Here is a 19750-nt window from a genome sequence, read left to right on the forward strand (position 1 = left end):
TTGGCTTAAAAGGAAGTAAAAGAAGATTGTATTTGGTTTTGGGGGAGTGCTGAATGTTAATCGAAGGATAAGTATTTTCTGGGTTCTCAACACCTCAGTCTTTCCCAGTACTTTTGTTAACACAGTGAAAGTTGCTTTTGTAGAAAATAAGGAACAGTTGAAATTATCAATGACTTGAAGAAGGGTCTTTTGGACAACTTAATTTTCAGTATGTTTGGAGCAACTAGGGAAGCACACTTGAATTAGGAAGGATTAGAAAACCCTTTTATTTTTTGGTACTCTAAATTTCAATATATAAATATTACATACCATTAAAATACACCTGGTTTTATGGAATTATACATGTGCAGAATGAATAAAGTAGGGAATTTCTTCTTTTTATATTACTCAAAGTCTCTAATTTAGGACTACTTCAGTGGGGAGCTCATTCTGTATCTATGATGAAGCCTAATACAGATTTATAGACTGAAGAAAAGTGAATAAACCCAAGTTCTTTAAGAGTTGCATACCTGGGCTTCCCTGGTGGTGCAGTGGTTGAGAGTCTGCCTGCCAATGCAGGGGACACGGGTTCGAGCCCTGGCCTGGGAGGATACCATGTGCCGCGGAGCGGCTGGGCCCGTAAGCCACAATTACTGAGCCTGCGCGTCTGGAGCCTGTGCTCCTCAACAGGAGAGGCCGCGATAGTGAGAGGCCCACGCACCGCGATGAAGAGTGGCCCCTGCTTGCCACAACTGGAGAAAGCCCTGGCGCAGAAACGAAGACCCAACACAGCCATAAATAAATAAATAAAACAAATACTTTAAAAAAAAAAAAAAGTAAAGTCCATTAATTAAAAAAAAAAAAAAAGAGATGCACACCTGAAGTCAAAGATTATCCATATTAGAGGGACCCCCTAAGGTCTGATAAAGAGGGTAAGGGATCAGTTGTGCACAGTGATAAAAGAAAGGCTAGCAAGATGTGGGCTTGGAGCCTACATTAGAATAATCTTTGCTGTAAATTCCAACTAAAGTTTTTGTGTTCCTTGTAAAAATATAACTGATTTTGTATTGAAAAAAGAAATATGAATTACTTTACAAAATAACTTTAGGGCTAATGTTACTGTTTGCTGGTATTCCTTGAAGAGATGGGAGACTTTTTCAAATAACATATGCACCCTCCAACCCTTGGTGAGAATCATCTACTTTCAGGAGTCACAGTCACCTATGGGAGTCGGTTAGATCCCCATAGGTGATTTGGGGTAAAAAAAAGTTTTAGCTTTCTTTTTTTTCCCTACAGGCTTACCAAGCCATATTTACTTTCTGAAATAAAATGAATCATTGAAAGCGTCATGACTTTAGTTTAATCAATATTAAATAACTATCGTATGTTGGGGTATTTAAAAAGAAAGGTTAAACTTGAACAAGTTGCAATTGCATTTTTTTTTGATGGAAGCACAATGTTCTTATACAATGTTCTTTTCACATTTCTTACTTCTCTGGCATTTATTATAAGGAAAGAAGCATTTCTGGAATGCTCATTTTAATTTCAAAGCTCAGGCTATTCTATGGAAAACATTTGGCGCTTGGAGGATCTAAACAATAAGAGAGGAATGTTCAGTGGGAAGCGTCATGAATTGTGGCACTTAAAATAAATTCTGAAGGAACATTTTAGACAATGATACTTATTGTTCGTTTTAGACAAAGGTTTTAAACAAGGTGCTATAATTTATCTTAATCTGGGCAAGTATCTTTTAACTCTTGATATATAAATTAGATTGATAATAGTGAGATATTTGTCTTTTGGAATATGTGAAAACCCATGTAATAAATCAGACTTATTATCATCTTTACATAATGCATGATAAAGACACATGGCCCTAGTTGACTGCTTGTAAAGCACATAGAATGTGCTTTGTTAGTTGACTTCATCACATTTAGCACAGGGGACCCTAAGAGCAAGATATGGGTAGACCCAGAGAGAACATCTTTGACAAGGATTCCATGGGGAATGGACTAGAAAACACACATTAAATGGCATCCAATATTTGTGTCATGTTATGCATCTTAAAAAACACTTTATATTATTTAAACTTCATATACTCTTATAGGATAATATGGTTATTCTCATTTTCCAAGAAAGGAAATAAAGGCTTGCTACAAGGAACTCCAGTTTGGGTTGTGAATATGGGAATAAAGCAAATTAGAATAAAGAAGAGGGTCTTTTGGACAGGGGAAGGCAATAGCAGAGCAGACAAAAACAATTTTCATCCACATATTTTCCCCATAGCTTGTAAGTTCTTTCTCAGTTCCTGGCTAAGAACTGGGTCCAGATAACCAAATAAACAAATACTTAATGCTCCATTAATAATAAACAAGCAAAATCTCCAGGGACTGCAGAGCAGGAAGGATTATGTATAGTCTGTTGTCAAAGATGTGGTGCATATTTGTTAAAAGCCTCGGCTATTTGATGACATGCACCAGCCTAGCTTTCAATAAGAGTTTCAGGTCTTCTATTTTAAATACTGGATAAAATTTTTTTTTCTTTCTTCCTCTGCAATGGGGATCTTCCAGGTTTGCTTATGAAAATGTTAACCAAATTTTTTTTATTGGAATTCAAGGTTTAATTAAGAAATGGATATTTTTCACAATGTAATTTTGTATAAGGTTTTGTTTCCAAATATAAGTGCTTAATTTCTATCTCCAAACAATGCTCTTATCATGAGTTTATTCTTTTTTTTAAAAAAATAAAATTTTATTTATTTATTTATTTTTGGCTGTGTTGGGTCTTCATTGCTGTGAGTGGGCTTTCTCTAGTCGTGGCAAGTGGGGGCTACTCTTCCTTGCGGTGTGCGGGCTTCTCATTGCGGTGGCTTCTCTTGTTGCGGAGCACGGGCTTCACGCGTGCGGGCTTCAGTAGTTGTGGCACGCAGAGTCAGTAGTTTTGGCCCGTGGACTCTAGAGCGCAGGCTCAGTAGTTGTGGCACATGGGCTTAGGTGCTCCGTGGCACGTGGGATCTTCCCAGACCAGGGCTTGAACCCATGTCCCCTGCATTGGCAGGCAGATTCTTAACAACTGTACCACCAGGGAAGTCCCATGAGTTTATTCTTATTTTAAACAAATTTACAAAAGTAATACATGCTCATTATTAACATATTCAGGCAATTCAAAATATAGACATTAAAACGTCCCTCTGTTCAACTACCCCATTCATTAAGCCATTAATATAAGAAATATTTATTGAACAACTACTTTGTGATTGTTCTGAGTGAGGGAGAACAAACCACATTTCCTGTTTTCATGGAGTTTACATTTTAGTATTAGAAGGATGCAATAAACATATATGAACAAATAAAAAATATCAGGCTCTATAAATGTTCTGAAGAATTATAACGTGTAGTGAGGGGACAGAGTGGGAGAGGGTGGGGATTGGGGTGGTCAGGGAAGGCCTCTTGATAGGGCACTTAGAGGAGGACCTGATTGCTTGAGAGGCCAACTGAGTTGGGGGGAGTGTGGGAGACAGGTAAAAGAGTTTATAGAGGGCCAGAATGTAGATCATAGTAAGGATTTGGGTTTTGTCCTTCTGAAGTAACCACTGTTCTACATGTTTCAGAGTGGTTCTGCACCCCCTGCCCCAACATTAGTAATCTCTATTCTTAACCTACATATATTAATACTTATTGACTTAATTATAATTACTTTTGCCTCCCTTTTAATATAGATTGCTGGCTACAAAGTGATATAAATAATCATTTGCTATATATATATCAAATAATATATATGTGTATATTGAGTATTGTGTATTTTGCATTGGTCCAATAGTAAAACTTGATGAGATTCAATTTCTATCCCTCCTTCCTCCCTCCCCTCCTCACTCCCCCCATCCCTCCCTTCCTTCCTGTCTTTAGTTAGGAACTCTGTGGTAGCTGGTAATACTGCTCTTGGTGCCTTGACCTGACTTTTGGGAATGTACCAGTAGTGTTGCGAGTGAATCATGTTACTAAGAAATACTTCCTTTTGTTCTGGGCTATGATATCCCAGGGCTGTGTTCCTCTCACAATTTGTCTAATGAGTGACTTGTATTTTTCCAATTTTAGGTTACTACACTTGTAAATTGTCCCCAGAATCCTTCCAACAGGAAAAAAGGACGTTCAAAAAGAGCCAGAGTCCTTCTAGCTTCTGTGGAGGAAGCGACTTGGAATTTATTAGACAAGGGAGAGAAGATTGCTCAAGAAGCCACAGTTTTAAAGGAAGAGCTTATTGGGGCCCTTGAGGAAGTTCGCAAAGAAAGTGAGTACTCTGGTCCTGCTCAGGAGCAAACTGCTCCTGATGTTAGTTACCGAATTAGATTTGAGTGTTGTGTTTTAGTTGACTTGAGTTTAGTTAGTCTTTTGTAGAGCTCTGAGGAGCTAGCTGTTGGAGGCAGAGTGGCTCATTAGGCAGCTCCAAGACTCAGACCCCCCTCCTGGTCCTTCCTTTAGTTGTTCAGTTCCCCTCATGCCATAGTTTATCCATAATAAACAAAGAGAAATGTACAATTTTTGTCATAAAATGAGAAGTGACTAATGAAGCTGAAGACATATTTTCCCATACATAAACAAATTATGAAGTTCCTTGTAAACAGTTAGAGATGGAAGTTTCAGACCTGGCCACCTCAGAGGTACATTTTTTATTTTTCATTATTCTGGAGGTTTAGATTTCCTAAACATAAAAATTGTTTTGCATAAACTATGTATAACTCATGTTGCTGCTATGTTAGCATTAAATAATGAGGGGAAACACAGTGGGGAGGGATAAATCAGGAGCTTGGGATGAACATACACACACTACTATGTATAAGATAGATAACCAACAAAGACCTGCTATATAGCATAGGGAACTTTACTCAATATTCTGTGATAACCTATATAAGAAAGGAATCTAAAAAAGAATGAATATATGCATATGTATAACTGAATCACTTTGCTGTTCACCTGAAACTAACACAACATTGTAAATCAACTACACTCCAAAAAAAAAAAAAAACACACACACACAAAAATATTACATAATATAAGTGTATATTTCACCTTTTGATATCTTGAACAGTTTTATTATAATGAATGTCTCATTTGCAGGCTATTTTATAAAGAACTGCACAATATTCTTTAGTTAATGGAATGATTTTATACATCAGCTTGCTGCTAGGAACTATTTTGAGAGGATAAGGAAGCAAATTTTCCTGTTCAGCTTTGTAAAAGAGACTAGGGGTGTTCAAATATTTTCCTCTCCCCATCCCAAACATAACTTTAAGAAAATCAGGAAATTTTTGCTAATTAAATAATTAAAATGAATATACTAGCCACAATAAAGTTCAAGTCAAATACAGGGGAGTTTTTTGCTATAGTTATATATGATTTATATATTAAAGGGATTCTTTGGACAATATATAGAAAACATAATGCCTAAGATAATTTGAAATAAATTCATCATTCCTCCTTGCTCCCTACCACCTCAGACCTACTCTTTCTCCTATCTTCTCTGCTCTGGTACCATCATTCACTTAGTTACCAAGTCAGTTAGACTCTTCATTTTTATTCTACCCTCTCTTCCAATTAGCCGCCAAGTTCAACAAATTCTATCTCCTTTTGTTTCTCAGATCTGTTCTCTCGTCTCCATTCCTAATGTTGCCTTCTGAATTCTGGATTACTGCCTTAGCCTTGTCCTATACCAAAGCCAAACATGTTTTTCAAAAATGAAAATATACTCATTTTACTTCCCTGGTTAAAATCATTTTAGTAACCTTTGAAGGATTAGGGGACTGTCTTTCTGGGTAAAGTTCAAACTTTTAAACCTAGCTACCACAACATTCCATGATTTGGCTTCTACTATTCTCTCCCTTCTCATTTCCTGATTCTGTTCCCCTCTCAAACTTCCTTCCAAGTAAGGACTCATAGCATCTTGAATGGTACGTGTTGCTTTATGCTTCTGTGCCTGTTACCAGCAATTCCCTTCACCTGGATTGCCCTTTTTACTCAGCCAATTCTTATATAGCAAAACTCAGCCCAGGTCATCTTTCACAGGAAGTGTTTACTGACACCTTGATGCTGATATAGATGCCCTTCTTCTATGTCCTGACAGACTAGGCATCTCTCTTTCATAGCACTTGCCACCCCATACACCAGACATTGATTATTTGTTCAATAAATCTAGACTCAATTTCTTGCAGTTTTTTTGACCACACCACGTGGCATGTGGGATCTTTGTTCCCCGAATAGGGATTGAACCCATGCCCCCTGCAGTGGAAGCGCAGTCTTAACCACTGGATGGCCAGGGAAGTCCCTAGACTCAATTTCTTCAAGGTGGCAAGCACCAAGTCTATTTGATTAGCGATGCCTGACATATAGCAGACACCTGGTAAATGTTTATTAAATAAAAAAAGAATCTAAGCATCATTTTATCATTTTATATTATAAAAATTTATAATAGATTTATCTTTGCTTTTATGAAAAATTATCTCTCATGGTTCCTTTTCTAAGTCTTTGGAAGGAATATGAAAGGAATATGAACCCTATTTGGTACTGTTTCTCTCGGAAAATGTGATCTATTTGACAACATAGTTTCCACAAGTCACATGGCAATAAATTTGTAAGCCATTGGTCTTTCTTAGAAGGGAACAATAATTGTAATAATTGTCAAGAAATGGTATTTGCTTTTTTTAAAAAAAGTAATCAACACTTTTAGCTCAATAAAAGTAAATTATTTTAAGGAAAAGTTCTCAAAGAGAAGTCTTTGGATTCTAGGATTATGCAGTGTGTCCTTCACTATGTTCTGTTATAATGTGTGAAATACATATATATGGCATATGCTGTATACACAACAAATACATTTGGTTAAAGATCACCAAGTGCTTTATACTCTGAATCTTTTTGACAAACTGCCAAATTGAACTACTGCCACTAGAGTGTAGGAAGAAAGCAGTGAAATGGCAAGTGGTTCTGGAATTTGGGGAATGGCCAATGCTTATCCTATGGATAGCAGAGATGGTGACAGTAAGAGCACTGTTCTCTAAGACTTGGAAGGAATTTTAGCTCAGTGGTGGAGTTGAAGTATCAGGAGAATGAGTTCTGATCCAAGCAATTCTGTATGATACTAGAAACATATTTTAAAGTTTTCCTGCTTTCATTCTTTTTTTTCTTTTCTTTGTTTTTTAAGGGCTTTGTCTAGTGGTATAATGTGAAGGACTAGTAAAGAGCAAATGATAAGTTTAATGCATTTGAAAAAGTGAAAAATATTGGAAGTAGAGGATATTTTCATCTATATATATATTGACTTATTTTCAAGAAGAAGAATTTTGAGAGTAATTTAGAGATTTTTTTCTAATAAAAACATAGTGTAATTTATATAGCCTTATTATAGGATTCTCTTTTATTCTGTTTTACTGCCTTTAGTGGCCTTAGAGAGTCAAAGTGATAAATAAAATGGGCCTTTGGTTACCTAAAGAATATGCTTGTAGAAGATAGGTATGGATAGTATTGGGGGGGAATGGTGAAAGGAAAGGTGAAACTGTCAAGATCCAGAAAACGTGGTCCACGTAGTGATTATATATGGTCACTCATGGTCTTATACAATGGTTAAGTATTAAATCTGGTATTTATTTAAATAGTTTTAGCATATTCACATTACAGTGACCTAGGAATTAGCTAAGAATTGTTCATAATGTCTAGATTATATATTTTGCCTATAGCATATTTACTACCTTTGTGTAGCCTCTGCTCCCCTACAGCAGACATTGCTTCTAAGTCACACAATTGCTTATACAATATGTATGGTTTTTTAGTGGTTTATTGAGAATGACATATATACAAAAAGTGCATATATTATCATGAACAACTCAATACATTTTCATTGTGAATACACTAATGTAACCTCCACCTAGATCAAGAAATAGAACATTACTAGAACCCTAGAAGCACCCTCTGTGCCACTTACTACTCCCTCATCTCACAAGTACCATTATCCTGGTTATTACATAAGTTAGTTTTTTTTCCCTCTTTTTGAACTTTGTGTAAGTGGGATCATACAGTATGCAGTCTCTTGAGCCTGGCTTCTTTTGCTCAATGTGTCTTACCATATAGTAGTTCATTTGTTTTCATTGATGAATAGGTCATAATTACTTATCCACTCTACTGTTGATGGATATTTGAGTTGTTTCCAGTTTTTGGCTTTAATGTACATCGCTATTATGTATGCATTACTTTTGGTGCATGAATGTAGACATTGCTATTGGGTTTATACCTAGGAAAGAAATTGCTGGATCATAAGGTATACACTCAGCTTTAATAGACGGTACCAAGCAATTTTCCAGAGTGGATTTTCCAATTGACACTCTCATCAGTAAGGTATAAGAATTCCAGTGGTTCTATATTCTTGCTCACTTGGTGTTAACAAGTGTCGGTGTTTTAATTAAACTGTATGTGGTGGTATCCCATTGTAGTTTTTTTTTCTTTATTTTATTTTTTAATTGAAGTATAGTTGATTTGAAGTGTTGTGTTAGTTTCTGGTGTACAGCAAAGTGATTCAGTTATACATATATATTCTTTTCATATTCTTTTCCATTATGGTTTATTACAGGATACTGAATATAGTTCCCTGTGCTATATAGTAGGACCTTGTTGTTTATCTATTTTAGATATAGTAGTTTGTATCTGCTAATCCCAAACTCCTAATTTATCCCTCCCCCACCCTCTTTCCCCTTTGGTAACCATAAGTTTGTTTTCTATATCTGTGAGTCTGTTTCTGTTTTGTAAATAAGTTCATTTGTATCATATTTTAGATTCCCTATATAAGTGATATCATATGGTATTTGTCTTTCTCTTTCTGACATTTCACTTAGTATGATAATCTCTAGGTCCATCTATATTGCTGCAAATGGCATTATTTCATTCTTTTTTTATGGCTGAGCAGTATTCCATTGTATATATGTATACTACCTCTTCTTTATTCATTCACCTGTTGATGGACAGTTAGGTTGTTTTCATGTCTTGCCTATTGTAAATAGTGCTGCTATGAACATTGGGGTGCATGTATCTTTTCTTAAAAAACATTTATTTATTTATTTATTTATTTATTTATTTATTTATTTGGCTGCGCCAGGTCTTCATTGCGGCATGTGGGATCTTTTAGTTGTGCCATGCAGGATCTAGTTCCCTGACCAGGGATCGAACCCAAGCCCCCTACATTGGGAGAGCTGAGTCTTAGCCACTGGACCACCAGAGAAGTACCAGGGGTGCATGTATCTTTTTGAATTAGAGTTTTTTCCAGATGTATGCCCAGGAGTGAGATTGCTGGATCACCTGGCAACTCTATTTTTAGTTTTTTTAAGAAATCTCTGTACTGTTTTCCAGAGTGGCTGCACCAATTTACCTTCCCACCAACAGTGTAGGAGGGTTCCCTTTTCTCCACACCCTCTCCAGCATTTGTTATTTATTTTTTAAAAATAAATTTATTTATTTATTTTTATTTTTGGCTGCATTGGGTCTTCATTGCTGCACACGGGCTTTCTCTAGTTGCGGCGAGTGGGGGCTACTCTTCGTTGTGGTGTGCAGGCTTCTCATTGCGGTGGCTTCTCTTGTTGTGGAGCATGGGCTCTAGGTGCGTGGGCTTCAGTAGTTGTAGCACACAGGCTCAGTAGTTGTGGCACACGGACTCTAGAGTGCAGGCTCAGTAGTTGTGGTGCATGGGCTTAGTTGCTCCGTGGCATGTGGCATCTTCCCGGACCTGGGCTCGAACCCTTGTCTCCTGCATTGGCAGACGGATTCTTAACCACTATGCCACCAGGGAAACCCCAGCATCTGTTATTTGTAGACTTTTAAATGATGGCCATTCTGACCTGTGTGAAGTGATACTTCATTGTAGTTTTGATTTGCATTTCTTTAATAATTAGCGATGCTGAGCATCTTTTCATGTGCCTATTGGCCATCTGTATGTTTCTTTGGAGAATGTCTATTTAGGTCTTCTGCCCATTTTTTGATTGGGTTGTTTGTTTTTTTGTTGAGTTGAGTGAGCTGTTTGTATATTTTGGAAATTAGTCCCTTGTCGATTGCACTGTTTGCAAATATTTTCTCCCAGTCTGTAGGTTGTCTTTTTGTTTTGTTGATGGTTTCCTTTGCTGTGCAAAAGCTTATAAGTTTGATTAGGTTCCATTTGTTTATTTTTGCTTTTATTTCTATTGCCTTGGGAAACCCATTGTAGTTTTAATTTGTTCTTGTTATGAGTCTTTTTTTAGTTGTAGCTATTAAAGAATCTTCTCCCTTTCATTAATTTAAGCATTTTTGATATTCAGAAGTAATTTTGATAAATTCAAGTTAATCATTTTATTCCTTTATGGGTAGAGATTTTTCTGTTTTGTAAAAAATTTTGCCTATTACGAAGTGAAGAAGATATCCTCTTTTATTGTCATCTAGAGGCTTTATTGTTTTACCTTTACAATCCATCTGGAAACAAATTTTTATGAATGGTGTGAATTAGAGGTCATGATTCACTTTTTTTCATATGGGAATAAAATTAATCCAACATCATATAGATGCATATGGAAGTATCATGGTTCCAGTACCATTTATTGAAAAAAACACTCACAACCCTACTCTTTCTTAATTGAATCACTTTTGCACCTTTGCTGAAAATCAGTTGACCATATCTGTGTGAGTTTCCTTTGGAACTCTCTTCTGTTCCATTGATTCACATATCCTTATAGCAATAACACATTGTCTTGATTACTGTATATCATAGTAAGTATTGAAATAAAAATTATTTTGATTTGGCTATTCTAGGTCCCTTGCATTTCCATAAAATTTTGGAATCAGCTTCTCAATTTTTACAAAAAAACCTGCTGGGATTTTGATTGGGATTAAACTGGATCTATAGATCAATTTGTGCTGAACTGACATTTTAATAGTAATGAGTCTTCTGATTCAAAAACATGTAATTCATTTTTTAAATGATATTGTAAATGGTACTTTAAAACATTTTAATTTTAAATCTACCTTCAGATTCATGATACTTTTTTCCTGACTTCTCCAGTCTATTTTTAAGTCCATCCAGTGAATTTTTCACTTTAGTTATTATGCATTTTTATTTCTTTAATTTTCATTTGTTTTTTAAAAATAGTTTTTATATCTGTGAAAATAGAAATAGAAATAGTTTTCTTTAATTTCTTTCCAAATTCTAGTTCCCTGCTGAAATTTTGTCTTGCCATTACTTTTCTTGAACATCTCCATTACAGTTAATTCCTATATCTGACATGTCCAATATGTGGCTCTCCTGTAGGTTTGTTTCTATTGTCTATTTTTCCTTTTGGTTTTTAAAGTAACTGATTTTGTCTCCTGGTGTCTTGAATAGTTTTTGATCAAATGCTGGGCATTGTGGATGAAAATTTTAGAATTAATTTTTAAAGATTATTCTATTTCTAGCTAGCCCTTACTCTTGGCTGTAGCATCTCAGAGGTCTCAGTTGAAAGTATAGGATATTTAACAGGACATTTCATCTTAGGCAGTCTCAGAACTCCAATTTTATCTCTCTGACTTCCTGAAGGAGGGAAAAATTCTTTGCTTAACATCTCATTCTCTCAGCTGCCATTGTTTTGGCTTCTCTCTTGTTCAGTCTCTCTGCCATTTGGTTTCTTATAATCGTATACAAAAAAGTCAACTTCAGGTGGATTTAGGATCTAAAAGTTAAAAACTCAGTGAAAAATAAGGGTGAATATTTTTAAGGCTTTGGATGTTCAACAGGATTTATTAAACATGAAACAAAAAACTATAAAGAAAAGACTGACATTTTATTATACCAAAACTAAGAACTTTCTTACATCAAAAAAATTTTTAAAGAAAATGAAAAGACACCCTTAGAAAAGATATTGGCATAAACACAACAAGGGATTAATAACAAGAACACATAAAGAACTCTCATAAATCAGTAAGAAAGACAAAAGAAAAATGGGCATGCAAAGGTTTTTACAGAAGAATAAGTACCAACAAAAATACAAAGAGATGTTCAACCTCATTAATGATCAGGGACATGCAAATGAGATACCATTTTATGCAATTCAATTGGCAAAAATTTAAAAGTCTAACGTGTTACAAAGACTTCAAAGCAATAGTATCTTTTATACATTGCTTATGGGAATGTAAATTGGTGCAACTATTTTGAAAAACAGTTTTGGTATGTCACTTTAGTCAAATGCCAATGTTCCATGTACATATAGGTATGCTTCTGGACTCAAATCAATTATATTTCTGGTGTTGTGGGTGTGTAGAAATGCAGTTGTCTTTTTAAGACTGGCGCTTCTTGAGGTATTACCTCTAAAATGAAACTTTGGATAGTAATTTCAAAAAGAGGGAAACATTTGAGACATGCAAACACACATGGTCTGTTTCTTTGGGATCTTTATAATGGTAAGATTATGGTACTTTATTTGGTTTATGTTAGAGACAAATTTTACAAAAGTGGTGTGACACAGTATATGGCATTTGCTGTTAATACACAAAATTGCAAAGAACAAAGAATTGTTTTAACAGAGATTATACATACTTTCTGTTCATAAACATTTAGGAATATGTGCTGTTCTCAGGTCTCTAATTCTAAAGATGCTACTTTTTCTAATATGTAGAAAGATAAGTATAGTGATATATGGTCTGTTGTGGAGGCTGGGATAACTACACTTTGAAGTTTTGTTAACATCATGAACCGTCTTTCATAATAAATTCTAGAGATAAATAATAAACAAAGCTATTATTAGTTTTGCTGTTTGGAAAAAAAGATAACTAATCATCTGGGTTTAGCAAAAGTCTTAAAGGTTTGTCAGTTAAATCAGAGTCTTTTTCCTTAGAACATTTAAAAATAATATTTAGTTTTCTCATGTAAACATTAACTGCTTTATCTTAATAATTACACATTTTTAGATTCTTAGTAAAAATTACACATTTTTAGATATAAAAGTATGGGTTCCTTAATGTATAAAGGGATAATTAATTTGAGATTTCAAGAGTGTTCAGAGAAAGGTTACAATTCAACTCTTTTGTACACTGCCATACAAACCAAGGTGCCTACACAGGTGGAGCACAGCACCTATCAAATCCCCATATATTGATACTTTGTTTTAAATTTTCTGGAGCTGGAACGTGTAGTCTAACATCAGTAGTCTTGGCAGTTTATGCCTACCAGAGCCAGCAGTTGGAAACACGTACTGTGGCCTTCGTATTTATGTATGTCAGATGGGAGAGGACTTGCAAATTTGTTGGAATCCTGCCACTGCTAAAATATTTCCCCATCTATTTTTAATTGTGGGCCTCCACCAAGGCCACCATGAGCCAATAAATGAGGAGCTTTTTAATCCATCAGGAGCCCTCTAATTAATATAGCTCTTCTTCTCAAATATGGGGCTAGGTATTTTATACTAAAAGAAATGCTATGCTATCTAGTCTATTAATGTAGGAGCCTCCCAACTAATGGCATGTTTGTAAAGCTTAGGCCAGCAGCAGCTGACAACTTGCCCCACTTTGCATGGCTCATGAGTATTTCTAGCAGGGTAGATGATGTGGCTTGTAGCTAGGGGACTATCTCCCTTCCCAGTGAGAAGTAAACAAGCAAAATGTACACATTCCTCTTGTGCATAATATACGTATTCAGGGTATTTAAAAAAGTTATCCCTCTTTCTACATTTCCATAGTTCTTTACCTTCATGATTTGCAAGACCCTAGGTTTGCATTTTTTTTTCCCAGCAGGAATTAGGAATGAAGACTTACTATCATTCATATTAGTCAGAGAAAACAGTTACTTCTAGAGAGTGTTATTCCTGGAAAATGGTATCTTGAAAGTGTAATTAGTCTTCCTATCAGGATACTTGAGTACTCAAACAACAAATGCCATTATAGAATTTACAATAATGAACCTTTAAAATGTTACCTATTGCCTTCCTGATTATTCAATGCATTTTTTTTTTTTTTTTTTTTTTTGGTAGAGGGAAATAAGTTGTTTCCTAGGGAAAGTAGAGATTTAAGAAATTTACTGGTGTCCATTTCGGGTGACCTGAGTTGAAAGATCTTATCTTTTGAAACTCAGATCTATGGAACATTTTTTTTTTTTTTTTGGTTGGTTTTTGCTTTCTCTTTCTCTCTTGTTTTTAAATTTTAGTCCTTTTATTGATTGATTAATTGATTGGCTGTGCCACATGACTTGGGGGATCTTAGTTCCCTGACCAGGGATTGAACCCTGGCAGTGAGAGCTTGGAGTCCTAACCACTGGACCACCAGGGAATTCCCTATGGAACATTTTTTAATAAAAGAAAATAGCAGTTCATTTTTAGTTAACCATCCCTAAGTAACAGGTTAGCTCCAACCACTCTGCTCAACAACGTTGCAGTTAGGACTTAGATAAAATGTTTGGTGTTTACCACCACTTACTCACAGCCTATATATGGTTTCAAAGGCAACAGCTGCTGCCTTGTTATTTCCATCTATTGCTATGTTGATGTTGTGTGTATTTAACTGTTATTATAAGAGTGTTCTTAGAAAAGCATAAAGTCACAAATACTATAATCTTTTCCACCAAGTACAGTGTGCTTTAGGAATTGCAGTTCATTCTTCATTAGAAAGAGGATGATGAACTCTTGTTCAAACACATTTTAACATGCATGCATGGTGTCTTGTAGCTGGCAGAATGTTTGTGGAAACACTTCCATTGAAGACTGATGAGCTAATTAGCTACATTGCTTGTAAACTACTAATTGCTGGAAAACACTCAACATGGCATCCCTTAGCATTCACTTGAAAAATCTGCAGCAGGCTTTTCTTTTTTTTTAATTGAAGTATAGTTGATTTACAATATTGTGTTGGTTTCAGGTATACAGCAAAAGTGATTCAGTTATATATATATTTTCAGATTATATTCCATTATAGGTTATTATAAGATATTGAATATAATTCTCTGTGCTATACAGTAAATCTTTGTTGCTTATCTGTCTTATGTATAGTAGTTTGTATCTGTTAATCCCAGCAGCAGGCTTTTCTTATGGTGCATTTGATATCCTCAGCAAACTCTTCAGAGTCGCCCATCTTGAAGTGCTGTGTAGGCAGTTGGGAAGTACTTAATGTGTGTGTGTAGCCATCTCAATTTCAATCACTTGATATGCTGGACCTATGACATACAGACAGGCTGATATTTTGAGAAATACCAGTCATGTCAGTTTTGAAAGTAAGAGAAATTCTGTAACCCATATACCATTTACTTTGATGTATAATTCAAAGACAGGAGCAAAGATTAAACGCATGTTAACATTAATTTGTAAGTGATGAGTCCTAGAAACTAAAATTTGGTCTGAAACCTCAGCTAGTAGAGTCTGAAATCAAAGGCATGATTCATATATTAGCCATAGCTTTGCTAGTGTGGCACTTTGCTAGAGGGATGGTACTGTGCTGTAGTTATTTCATAAGTGTGTGTAAAGGTAACAGAGTAGGTGTAATGCTGACAAGTAATCTAAAGTTTATGCTTGGGAATTCCCTGGCGGTCCAGTGGTTAAGACTCCGTGCTTCCACTGCAGGGGGCGCGGGTTCGATCCCTGGTCGGGGAATTAAGATCCTGCATGCTGTGCGGCCAAAAAAAGAAAAAGTTTATGCTCGTGGAAAACAGGTCTGAACATTATTGTTTTGTTGCAAACTCAAGTGTTAAAGACTGCATTAAGCTGTCAGCAATTTCTCAGGGTCAGCAATAAGTATCTTAGAATTTCTGTCCTTGACTTTTTCTTCTCATCTCTTTCTTCAGTTTCAAAGGAAGTGGTGTTCCTTTTTACACTTTAAAACTAATCTTTCCAATCATTACGTGGATCCTAGCTCACCCCTTCTCCTCTCTTGAGAGACTTTTATTCTACAATTATCTTTTTTTTCCTCTAGGCTGTACATTCATATTCCTTTTTACTGGTTCTTTCTTCACTCATATTAGCTTACCCCTGCCTGATGATTGGCAAATATTTAATAAAAATTGTATTTCCTTTTAGTCTACAGTACTTTCTTCTTAACTCCTAATGCTATTTTACCTTGTCTGTTTTTCTGCTTTGACCTAGTTGTTTAATATGATTAATTTGCACAATTTTATTTATTTATTTACTTTTACTTTTTAAATTTTTAATTAATTTATTTATTTTAATACATCTTTATTGGAGTATAATTGCTTCACAATACTGTGCTAGTTTCTGTTGTACAACAAAGTGAATCAGCCATATGCATACATATATCCCTATATCCTCTCCCTCTTGAGCCTCCCTCCCACCCTCCCTATCCCACCCCTCTAGGTCTTACAAAGCACCGAGCTGATCTCCCTCTGCTATGCGGCTGCTTCCCACTAGTTATCTATTTTACATTTGGTAGTGTATATATGTTGATGCCACTCTCACTTCGACCCAGCTTCCCCCACCCGCTCTGTGTCCTCAGGCGCATTCTCTATGTCTACGTCTTTATTCCCGCCCTGCCACTAGGTTCATTAGTACCTTTTTTTTTTTTAGATTCCGTATATAGGTGTTAGCATACGGTATTTGTTTTTCTCTTTCTGACTTACTTCACTCTGTATGACAGACTCTAGGTCCATCCACATCACTACAAATAACTCAGTTTCGTTTCTTTTTATGGCTGAGTAATATTCCATTGTATATATGTGCCACATCTTCTTTATCCATTCATCCGATGATGGACGCTTAGGTTGCTTTCATGTCCTGGCTATTGTAAATAGAGCTGCAATGAACATTTTGGTACATGCCTCTTTTTGAATTATGGTTTTCTCAGGGTATATGCCCAGTAGTGGGATTGCTGGGTCGTATGGTAGTTCTATTTTTAGTTTTTTAAGGAACCTCCATACTGTTCTCCATAGTGGCTGTATCAATTTACATTCCCACCAACAGTGCAAGAGGGTACCCTTTTCTCCACACCCTCTCCAGCATTTATTGTTTCTAGATTTTTTGATGATGGCCATTCTGACCGGTGTGAGATGATACCTCATTGTAGTTTTGATTTACATTTCTCTAATGATTAGTGATGTTGAGCATCCTTTCATGTGTTTGTTGGCAATCTGTGTATCTTCTTTGGAGAAATGTCTATTTAGGTCTTCTGCCTATTTTTGGATTGGGTTGTTTGTGTTTTTGATATTGAGCTCCATGAGCTGTTTGTATATTTTGGAGATTAATCCTTTGTCCGTTGTTTCATTTGCAAATATTTTCTCCCATTCTGAGGGTTGTCTTTTCATCTTGCTTATGGTTTCCTTTGCTGTGCAAAAGCTTTTAAGTTTCATTAGGTCCCATTTGTTTATTTTTGTCTTTATTTCCATTTCTCTAGGAGCTGGGTTCAAAAAGGATCTTGCTGTGATTTATGTCATAGAGTGTTCTGCCTATGTTTTCCTCTAAGAGTTTGATAGTGTCTGGCCTTATATTTAGGTCTTTAATCCATTTTGAGTTTATTTTTGTGTATTTTTGTGTTAGGTAGTGTTCTAATTTCATTCTTCTACATGTAGCTGTCCAGTTTTCCCAGCATCACTTACTGAAGAGGCTGTCTTTTCTCCACTGTATGTCCTTGCCTCCTTTGTCATAAATTAGGTGACTATATATGCGTGGGTTTATCTCTGGGCTTTCTATTCTATACCATTGATCTATATTTCCGTTTTTGTGCCAGTACCATACTGTCTTGATTACTGTAGCTTCATAGTATAGTTTGAAGTCAGGGAGCCTGATTCCTCCAACTCTGTTATTCTCTCTCAAGATTGCTTTGGCTATTTGGGGTCTTTTGTTTCCATACGAATTGTAAAAGTTTTTGTTCTAATTCTGTGAAGAATGCCATCGGTTGATAGGGATTGCATTGAATCTGTAGATTGCTTTGGGTAGTAGAGTCATTTTCACAGTATTGATTCTTCCAATCCAAGAACAGGTTATATTTCTCCATCTGTTTATGTCATCTTTGATTTCTTTCATCAGGGTTTTATGGTTTTCTGAGTACAAGTCTTTCGCCTCCTTAGGTAAGTTTATTCCTAGGTATTTTTTTCTTTTTGTTGCAATGGTAAATGGGATTGTTTCCTTAATTTCTCTTTCTGATTTTTCATTGTTAGTGTATAGGAATGCCAGAGATTTCTGTGCATTAATTTTGTGCCCTGCAACCTTACCAAATTCACTGATTAGCTCTAGTAGTTTTCTGGTGGCATCTTTAGGATTTTCTATGTATAGTACCATGTCATCTGCAAACAGTGACAGTTTTACTTCCTCTTTTCCAATTTGGATTCCGATTATTTCTTTTTCTTCTCTGATTGCCATTGCTAAGACTTCCAAAAGAATGTTTTATAAGGGTGGTGAGAGTGGACATCCTTGTCTTGTTCCTGATCCTAGTGGAAATGCTTTCAGTTTTTCACTATTGAGTATGATGTTGGCTGTGGGTTTGTCATATATGGCCTTTATTATGTTGAAGTAGCTTTCCTCTATGACCATTTTCTGGAGAATCTTTTATCATAAATCGGTGTTGAGTTTTGTCAAAAGCTCTTTCTGCATCTATTGAGATGATCATATGGTTTTTATTCCTTAATTTGTCAATATGGTTTATCACATTGATTGATTTGCATATATTGATGAAGCCTTGCATCCCTGGGATAAATCCCACTTGATCATGGTGTTATGATCCTTTTAATATGTTGTTGGATTCTGTTTGCTAGTATTTTGTTGAGGATTTTTGCATCTATGTTCATCAGTGATATTGGTCTATAATTTTCTTCTTTTTATGATATCTTTTTCTGGTTTTGGTATCAGGGTGATGGTTGTTTCGTAGAATGAATTTAGGAGTGTTCCTCCCTCTGCAATTTTTTGGAAGAGTTTCAGAAGGATCAGTGTTTGCTCTTCTCTGCATGTTTGATAGAATTCACCTGTGAAGCCATCTGGTCCTGGACTTTTATTTGTTGGAAGATTTTTAATTACAGTTTCAATTTCATTACTTGTGATAAGTCTGTTTATATTTTCTAATTCTTCCTGGTTCAGTTTTGGAAAATTGTACCTTTCCAAGAATTTGTCCATTTCTTCCAGGTTGTCCATTTTATTGGCATATAGTTGTTTGTATAGTCTCTTATAATCCTTTGTATTTCTGCAGTGTCAGTTTTGATTTCTCCGTTTTCATTTCTAATTTTATTGATTTGTGTCCTCTCCCTTTTTTTCTGATGAGTCTGGCTAAGGGTTTATCAACTTGGTTTATCTTCTCAAAGAACCAGCTTTTAGTTTTGTTGATCTTTGCTATCGTTTTCTTCATTTCTATTTCATGTATTACTGCTCTGATCTTTACAATTTCTTTCCTTCTACTGACTTGGGGTTTTCTTTGTTCCTCTTTCTGTAGTTGCTTTAGGTATAGGGTTAGATTGTTTATTTGAGGTTTTTCTTGTTTCTTGAGGTGAGATCGAATTGCTATAAACTTCCCTCTTAGAATTGCTTTTGCCATGTCCTGTAAGTTTTGCATCATTGTGTTTTTGTTGTCATTTGTTTCTATGTATTTAAAAATTTTTTCTTTGATTTCTTCAGTGATCACTTGGTTATTTAGTAGTGCACTGTTTAGCCTCCGTATATTTGTGTTTTTTACTGTCTTCTTCCTGTAATTGATTTCCAATCTCATAGCGTTGTTGTCAGAAATGATGCTTGATATGATTTCAATTTTCTTAAGTTTTCTGAGGCTTGATCTGTGACCCAAGATGTGATCTATCCTGGAGAATGTTCCATGTGCACTTGAGAAGAAAG

At 35.6% G+C, this 19750-nt stretch overlaps 1 protein-coding gene and 1 pseudogene across 5 annotated transcripts in view; one reads left to right on the forward strand and one right to left on the reverse strand.

Annotated features, from left to right (window-relative positions):
- The window catches only part of LOC309642895 (large ribosomal subunit protein eL21 pseudogene), a 528492-nt pseudogene that overhangs the window by 353592 nt on the left and 155150 nt on the right, over positions 1 to 19750 (reverse strand). The gene's annotated exons all lie outside the window — the stretch shown is intronic.
- The window catches only part of CTNNA3 (catenin alpha 3), a 1725675-nt gene that overhangs the window by 120061 nt on the left and 1585864 nt on the right, over positions 1 to 19750 (forward strand). For all 4 annotated transcript variants that reach the window (XM_082424660.1, XM_082424659.1, XM_082424661.1 and 1 more), the window contains one exon: positions 4074 to 4266. In XM_082424660.1, the coding sequence (XP_082280786.1) occupies positions 4074 to 4266 (193 nt within the window). The remainder of the gene's footprint in view (positions 1 to 4073; positions 4267 to 19750) is intronic.

Source organism: Balaenoptera physalus (assembly GCF_965194825.1).
Source record: "Balaenoptera physalus genome assembly, chromosome: 14".
Taxonomy (NCBI): Eukaryota; Metazoa; Chordata; class Mammalia; order Artiodactyla; family Balaenopteridae; genus Balaenoptera; species Balaenoptera physalus.